Source organism: Panicum virgatum, chromosome 1K, assembly GCF_016808335.1.
Source record: "Panicum virgatum strain AP13 chromosome 1K, P.virgatum_v5, whole genome shotgun sequence".
NCBI classification, from domain to species: domain Eukaryota; kingdom Viridiplantae; phylum Streptophyta; class Magnoliopsida; order Poales; family Poaceae; genus Panicum; species Panicum virgatum.
In genome coordinates this window covers 34545059-34553755 of record NC_053136.1, presented here as the reverse complement: position 1 = coordinate 34553755, position 8697 = coordinate 34545059, and the positions used below count along the sequence as shown (strand labels likewise).

Here is an 8697-nt window from a genome sequence, read left to right as displayed (position 1 = left end):
GTATATGTTGCAGCAGGAATTTTCTATCCTAGAGTCGAACCACACAGTCATTTTTACATATCATTTTTTGTTCATATTACAAATAGTAATCTTTGATGTTGCACTAGTTGATTTTCAATGTTTTGTCGGAGAGTCCGATGGATCGGATGCCCGGACGCTAGCAGTGTCATTAGAGATCATTTGAGAGGCCTTTTCTCAAAACAACCTCACCAAATAAAGCCAAAGCCGGTGGAACAAAAGAAATGGTTTCACTTGACACTTGACTTATAGTTCATTTTAGTCGTCCTAGCTGACAAAATAACTTCACACTATAATATCTTGATTTATGCAAAATGGGTAAACCTGAAGCCAGAATAAGTCCTTCTAAACATATCCTTAGGGTCTGTTTGGTAGAGCTCCATCTCATTTTGATTCTCTATGGGATCTGATTCTCCGAGAGAAGTGATTCCATGGTTGAAAGTGATTGCCTTTATTCTTTAGTATAAACTCTTAAAACCAGGATGGAGAATCACTTCACATAATCAGAAGAAACTTCTCTTTTCAGCTCCCAGCCTCTTAATTTATTTCGCAGAATCGATAGAGAATCATTTCTCTCTAAAAACTAATTGGCAGAGCTCCTGTTGAATTCAGCAGAGAATTAGCTCTGGGAGCTCTGCCAAACGCACCTTAGGCCTCATTTGGGAGGGCTCCGCTTTATGATTCTTCAGCTTAGCTCCTTGATTCTTCGATGGAGTGATTCTATTGGATTCCTAGGAGGGAGCAGGGTGGGGAGATGATAAGAATTGATTCTTCGCTCTGAGCTCCTAGTTTAAATGGAGAAGTGATTCTCCCATGACCCCCACCTGAATCAGTTGGCATTTAAGCGTTTGGCTGGTTAGGAGTGATTCTCTTCGGAGAAGCCGGAGCTGGAACTCTCCTAATACCCAAACGGTCCCTTAGTTTCTCTAATATGCTCACAGGGATGGTTTTGTTTTTACATGTGTGCACATATGCTAGTACATGTGAAGAACATGAGAGAAAGAAAAAGAAAAAGAAAACATTACTCAAAAGGTTTTATGTGTGTACTATGTTGAGTTCCAGCAAAAGTAAAAAAAAAATTGTATATTAAACTGTGAAAAGAAAACGGAAAGAGAACTTATGGGAGCCTAAGGAATTTTCCAGATTATTGTTGATGGATTAATTAATTGCTTGTTTAACGCACGCCACCGCACCAACCCATTGGGCCATTACACACCCCTGACCACACGTAGTAGTCACTCAACACGCATCGCCGCGGGTCGACTTCTTCGCTTCCCCTTCCCTCCGCTCTCCACCCTTATCCTGCTATAAAACGCGCCTTCGCTTCCCCTTCCATTCGTTCAACTCCAGCAAACAACATCATTTCCTCCTCTTCGATCTCTCCATTCGCCCACAACTGATTAATTAGCATCAACCTCGCTCCTCCGAATCCGATCACCTACAAGAAGCAACAAGCAGCAGCAGCTCAGAGATCACAACAGGCAGCATATCTATGGAGGTCTCGTCGTCTTCGGCGGAGGTGCCCCACTATTTCCTCTGCCCGATCTCCCTGGAGGTGATGCGCGACCCGGTGACGCTCGCCACCGGCATCACCTACGACCGCGCCAGCATCGAGCGGTGGCTCTTCTCCGACGGCCACGCCACCTGCCCCGTCACGCGCCGCGCGCTCGCGCCCGAGGAGATGGACGCCACGCCCAACCACACGCTCCGCCGCCTCATCCAGGCCTGGTGCGCCGCGCACCAGGTCGAGCGCTTCCCCACGCCGCGCCCGCCGCTCGACTCCTGCCGCGTCGCCGCGCTCCTCGACGAGGGCCGCCACGGCAGGGAGGCCGCCGCGCTCAGGGAGATCCGGGCCGTCGCCGCCGAGAGCGACCGCAACAGGCGCTGCGTCGAGGCCACGCCCGGCGCCCTCGACTTCCTCGTATCCGTCGTCACCAAGCACTCCACGTCTAAGGCGCCGCGCCAGGAAGCAGCCGACGAGTTCTTGCTGGATTCCCCGACGCCCACGAGCTCGCCCGCGGAGGACGCGCTCGCCGTTCTCTACTCACTCAAGCCATCGGAGAGGAGCCTGGCGCACATCCTGGGAAGGGAGCCCGACTTCTTGGACACCTTGACCTCCGTCCTGCGCCGGCCGAGCTATCGGTCGCGCACCTACGGCATCCTCCTGCTCAAGTCGTTGATTGCGGCGATGGAGCCGACGCGGCTCGCGACGGTGAGCGCCGACCTGGTGCAGGAAGTGGTGCGCGTGGTCTCGGACCGGGTGTCCTCCAAGGCGGTCAAGGCGGCGCTGCACGTGCTGTGCCGGCTGTGCCCGTGGGGCCGGAACCGCGTGAAGGCCGTCGAGGCCGGCGCGGTGGCGCCGCTGGTCGAGCTGCTCCTCGACGAGGGCGGCCGCCGCGTCACCGAGCTAGCCGTGGTGGCGATCGACCACCTCTGCGGATGCGCCGAGGGCCGGTCCGACCTGGTCGCGCACCCGGCGGGGCTGGCCGTCGTGTCCAAGAAGGCCATGCGGGTGTCGCTGGCCGCCACCGAGAGCGCCGTGCGCGCGCTCCACGCCGTGGCGAGGCACTCGCCGACCCCGGCCGTGCTGCAGGAGATGCTCGCCGTTGGAGTGGTAGCCAAGCTGATGCTGGTGCTGCAGGTGGACGCCAGTGAGAAGGCCAGGCTCAGGGCAAAGGAGATGCTCAAGGCGCACGCTAGGGTTTGGAAGCACTCGCCGTGCTTGCAGGCACACCTCAAGGCATCTTACCCATGATGATGTATACAACAAAATCATGTACATTTACATTGATTATTTGTAGATAAAAGGAGCACCCGTTTTGATTCTCCTTTTAAGCTTGCCACTAAATCATTGTAGTTATTAAGATGTTCACATTCTTTCATGTTTCAAAAAGAACGTTATGGCCTGATCGATGTAGTAGGGCCTAAGAATTGTACATTTGGAATAAATCAAGCTGTACATTCTCAATTCATGTGGCAATTGTGATACCCAGTGTTATAGCTAGTTCTACAACTAGTCTAGTTTGCATCATCAGGGGCATATTGTGATCTGTACATTAGTTGTTTGTTCAGTGTCTGGTTACCACGCTGAGAAAAGGTGGGAACTACATTATTAAGCAGCAGTAACATGCATGAGAACAATTAGAATAGATATTTTGACGAAAAGATGTTATCCATAGGGCTACTATATTATAAATCGAAATGATTTTGAGGTTTGCTCAAACTGTATTTCATTTGGAACTGAAGTTTTAATCCTTTCTGAAATACATTTGTGAACAAACAATAATGTATGTAAATTGTTAAAATACATAATTTTGTTAAGATTCTATTTTGGTTTCTTTGAACGAGAAATCAGTGCAAGATTGATGAATTGATCCCACATTCCTACATTTTAATGAGATGCTAAATGAGAATTTTCAGAGACGAACTTTATGGTGGTATTTTGTTTTCGGAATCGCACCCCTTCTATCGATCTGTACAATGTTTTTGTTGCAAAATCGTGGCAAATTTTGTTTGGGCATATTTATTGCTCTACGTCGTTGTTATGTTTGGGAAGCTATATGCATACAAGGCACTTGGAGCACAGCCGCTGAATGCCTCAATCTGATATTGCCTGGCAGAAACACGTACTTGCTTCTACTGAAGCATGTTTGTCAAAATTAAAGCATGTTTGTCAAAATTGCATGCATGCATGTCAGATGCCTGTTCTCCGACCGTTTCTTATCTGAAGCCACCAGCTGATTGAGACGCTAGTTTCTGCAAATTCAACATTATTCGTACGTGCAAGCTAACGAATAAATCAAACTTGATTCGCGAAGCTGCAACCAAACACATTTATTTATTTAACTGGCTCAAAATAAACGAGGACCCGTTAAAACGTAAAACCAAAAATGCACATTATTGGGATCAAGTAGTAGTGAAAAGGCAGAAGGAAAAGTCAAATCCTTATCCTATACTCCCTCCTTCCCCATTTATAAGGCATGGTGGAACATGACACGGTCTTCTAAACAACACTTTGACCATTTATTTATCATATATTATATCACTTTTGATTATAAACTTATAATTATTGTAAACTATATTTGATTATGAATCCAATCATATGAAATTTGCATTATAAAAATAAAAATTTAATAGTCAAATTATTGGTCAAAGATGAGAAGGTTTGAATCTTGATATACGTGTATGCCTTATAAACGGGGAAGGAGGGAGTATGTTACAACCCACAGTTTGTGCTGGGCAGCAGGGCGGCAGAGGCCAAGGCTGATAGGTAGAGAGAAGAAGATTCCGTAGTTGATCGAATTAGTATTGATCTTGTGCTGGAGTATGTATCTATTTCGTTGGAATTGAAGAAGCATGTAGTTAAGTTTTGTTGCCAGCTAGTTTGACTCGCTGTTCAACTTCGATGTTCGGTAGCCTGCATGCGCTCTGAAAGCTGAGAAAATTCATTCCTTGTACTACAGTGCAGATAACCGCTACCTCTCTCTGCAGGTATATAGCCACACATGCAGGATCATGATCGATCGGTCCCTGATCAAACGGGTCAAAGCAAATCAAAGTTTCAATACCACCAACTGCCAGAGGATCATGATGAATGCATGCATGGTGCAAGGGTGATGGAGCCTGCGTACATGTTGACCGTACTGCCCCTGCTTGACATACACAGCACTAAGCTATGGTCACATGCATGCTAAAACAGATCGGAGAGATGCAATGCACCTCTCAAGAGTCTCGTGCACGCAAATCAAATCTGCAACCGTAAACGAGATCAAAATTCAAAGGACATGAGCTGACCGCGCAGCCTAGCTAGCTAGTCGATCTCTGGAGAACTCCTCCAACTAGATAAGAAGAATGGCAACAATTAATGCATAATGACTTGTGAGTCGGCAGCGCGCGGCACCTGAGCATGGAAGAACGTCTCTAAGAATAAATATATAGTATATAGCATGAAGAAAGCGATGAGATCGCCAAAGTGGTTTTGTGGGCGCTGAATCTTCGCTCAATTAATTCTTCGCCGAGATGCATGCCTGCAGCTCTCAGTTGTAGAAATTATAAGCGTATTATTGTATTGGCAATCATGCATGCAAGTTGCAAAATGCATGCAGGCAGTCATGCATCAGTTAATCCTGGTTTTTCTAATGAGCATTTTGCCCGCCCCTTTGCTAACAAAAGTAATTTAGTTCTGATTTCTGAATTCACTTTACTTACCAGCAAGAATAAGAGAAACCCTGGCTTTAGGCTGAACTCAATAACTTGTTGCTCTGTTTGGTCACTAGAGAAGGGTAAAATCAAAGATAGAAGGCCAAAAAGAGAAAAAGCGAGAGAAGTCTCTAGCGTCAGTGTTGTACTTTTCTTTGAGGGCGTCGATCGAGCGATCTGTTCCGCGTGATGTGTTGCTGTTAGGTCAACATCGATGTTTTGATTATATGGTCAAAAACTCAAAATCAAAAGCGAAGATATTGACATTTTTGCACTCCCACTCGCCCTAGGCGGCTATTATATATGTGTATATATTGCAGGGTGTACATATTTCACTTATAGTATATACATACCGTGGGCAGTGGGCTGTTACATTTCATGCCAGCCAACAGAAAGAGATTTCAAGAGATTCAGAGAAGAAAAATGCGCCGCCGCGCCGCCTATCCAGCTGCCGAAAGGCTCTCGGACAGTTCTCTCATGGAGTGCTGGAGTACTCCAGGGATGTAGAGAAGTTGAAAAACAGCCGAAGGAAACACGTACAGTACAAGAAGACTGAACTCAAGCTCTTCATGTACAGCAATAAGGTCATCAATGGAGTATGATACACTAGTTTGGCAATTGGTTAATAGTACGAAACGTGTAACAGTGAAAATTGTCAGAGTTATCCATTTCGAAGTTAACTTTATTATCAAAGATAAATCATTTAGCCATGCCGTTTTCAGAAGTTCGTTTCAAATATTTTGAAAAGATAGTGACGTTCAAATCTAACTGCGCAGAACCACAGTCAGCGCACATAGTGAGACACGCGTTGACTATCAACGACAGCGTTTCGGCTTCAGCTACTGTTCAAGTGTTCAGCGCGTCGCGCACTGACCGATCAAGCCAGCCGGGAGGATTCATGGTAAGAATTGGGCGAGCAAGCAGGCAGTAGGGGCGCGTTTAGTTCTCAAAAATTTTCACCCAAAAAATTTCACCTCCCCTTTAAACACATGTATGAAGCACTAAATGTAATTAAATAACAAAACTAATTACACAATTTGGATGTACATGACGAGACGAATCTTTTAAGTCTAATTAGTGTATGATTAGCCATAAGTGCTACAGTAACCCGCATGTGCTAATGACGCGGTCAAAGGCCTCAAAAGATTCGTCTCGTGGTTTCCAAGTGAGTTCTGAAATTAATTTTTTAATTAGTGTCCGAAAAGCCCTCCCGACATCCGGTCAAAGTGCTGATTTGACATCCAAAATTTTTGGGGAACTAAACGCGCCCTAGATAGAGTCAATACACACTCTGGTGATGGTATACTTTTCACTTGTTCAGCGCGGCGCGGGCACTGAAAACCCCGGCTGGTCAGCGGGGCTGACTGGTCCACTCATCATGCCTGCACGCACTGATTGATGATCCATCACTCTCGGAGCAAGAACCAGGCAGGAAGCCCCTGCAGCAGGTCTCATTACTGCTGGAGAAAGGCGCATCAGTGCCGGTCACAAGACGGCTTAGTGTCGGTTCTTGTGGCCGGCACTAAATGGCCGGTACTAATATGACAGTCGTTAGTGCCGGCTATTCTGATCGGTACTAACGTGCGTATATTAGTGCCGGTCCTAAATACTAGCCGGCACTAACGTGTCCGACCCCGCCTGTCTCCTGGCAGCAAGGTTAGTGCCGGCTGGTATAACTGGCCGGCACTAAATATTTTTTCTTCTTTATGTTTCTTTTTTTTTGTTTTTATACGTATGGCTATGTATATTTCTACCGTATGTGACTACATAGTCGTACTCTTTGTATTGCACAGTAATATTAGGACAGCATATTACACTAATATTACATATATACATATACATATACATATACATATACATATATATATATTCGTTATGTATGGAACACTTAGGAGTTCAAAAATACTTGAGATATTACAAATTATTAAGCACATCAACTATAGTAATTTATCAGCTTCCCCGTCGTCGGATCTTCTTTGGCGACGCTTGTACGGAGATCGCCATGAAATCCGCCCTTAGGATTTATGACTTCATCGAGCAGGAATCCGCATATAGCTTCTTGAATTGCTCTGATCCGAGCCATTTCAATGAGTTCTTCTTTCATCCACCAACGCTGTCACATTTTTCGATAAAAACATGAGAATAAAAAATAATGAATTAAAATAATGAGCAGATGCGATTGTGCTCACGTACATTGAATGTCTCCACTGTCATTTGCCCTTTTTCACTTGCAAAAGAGTTGATCCACTCGCATACGTAGTATCCACATAAGTTGTTTCCTTGTTCCTGTCTCCAACACTATGGACAAATGTGGGTTACGATATATAATTTTTCTAATGTTTATTGCGAATGACATTAGTAGCGAGAGTATATTCATACCGGAAAATCAGTCACCCAACGAAGAGGCTCGATTTGACCTATACTAATCCGATTGACAGTAACATAAAGTCTACATTAGCTAGCCCATAGCACAAAGCAAACATCACATGGCTCAATTAGTAAAAAAAACAGAGCACAAATCACAGAGCAACTAACATATGATGGTATGAGATGATTTTAAATGGCAGAGCAGAGTCACGCACAAGTAGTCAAGCAAGCACTAGAGGCACATGCAACTAGCTAATTAACCAAATAATGAGTGGTAAATAAAATCACCTCTAGGCCCCGCGTGGGCAATCAAATAATGAGCTGACAACCAAAATTTGGTAATGCTAGCATAGTACTGGAATAGGACAAAGAAACATGTTGATGGAACTATAACTGGAAACTCATCGACATGGAGCAGGCCAGCTTCTATACTGATAACTTGTACATCCGGCTTGCCGAATCTCCTGGTACGCGCGTTCCGTACATCTCATCCAGTGATCCTTCTTTCACCAGAAGTTGCATTAGTGTTTAGTACTTCGATGTGACAATGTGCTGCCATCGCTGCTCTAATGCATGTTTGTCAGATACTAGTAAGATGGAGATTGCTATAAAATAATTTATGATTTAGTTGAAATTTGTGCAAGGCCTGAAAGGGTTTAAAACCGACTTGCATCAAATAAACCATGGCATCAACCATTTTATCTACTCCGTGCTAGTTTCAACGCAATCAAAGTAGAAAAAAAAGGTATAACAAATGCCAAACCCTATTTTTATTTTTCCAACAGTTATTGTGCATGAGCATAAGTAACGCAACCTGACTAATAATACCTAATTCATCAACTGTTAGCAAACATATTGGAGGACAAAACATCTAATTATTCAGAGTTACAGTTAACAATTGTTGAGCGTTTCAGTTCAGAAGGTACTGAACACTGCAAAATGCTGAGTTGGGGGACAAAATTATCAGCAGATTTTAAGTTTCAATGCTAATAAAGTAGCATTGTTTGAGACAAGAAATTACAATCCTGATGTTCCAGCACTTATTGCATACTACTGAACTTGTCTGCATTGGTCATGAATCATGACCATGAGATTCTGATGCTCTGACTGAGA

The 8697-nt window shown here is 44.7% G+C and overlaps 1 protein-coding gene across 1 annotated transcript; it reads left to right on the top strand.

Moving 5' to 3' along the window:
* Positions 1-1347: 1347 nt before the first annotated feature.
* Positions 1348-3018, top strand: LOC120704028 (E3 ubiquitin-protein ligase PUB23-like). The gene has a single exon (XM_039988273.1). The coding sequence runs from the start codon at positions 1511-1513 to the stop codon at positions 2771-2773; it is 1263 nt and encodes a 420-aa protein (XP_039844207.1). The 5' UTR covers positions 1348-1510; the 3' UTR covers positions 2774-3018.
* The last annotated feature ends 5679 nt before the right edge of the window (positions 3019-8697 follow it).

Bases quoted from the DNA above. Each gene is read 5' to 3' on its own strand.
- LOC120704028 (XM_039988273.1), top strand. From the start codon at position 1,511: ATGGAGGTCTCGTCGTCTTCGGCGGAGGTGCCCCACTATTTCCTCTGC.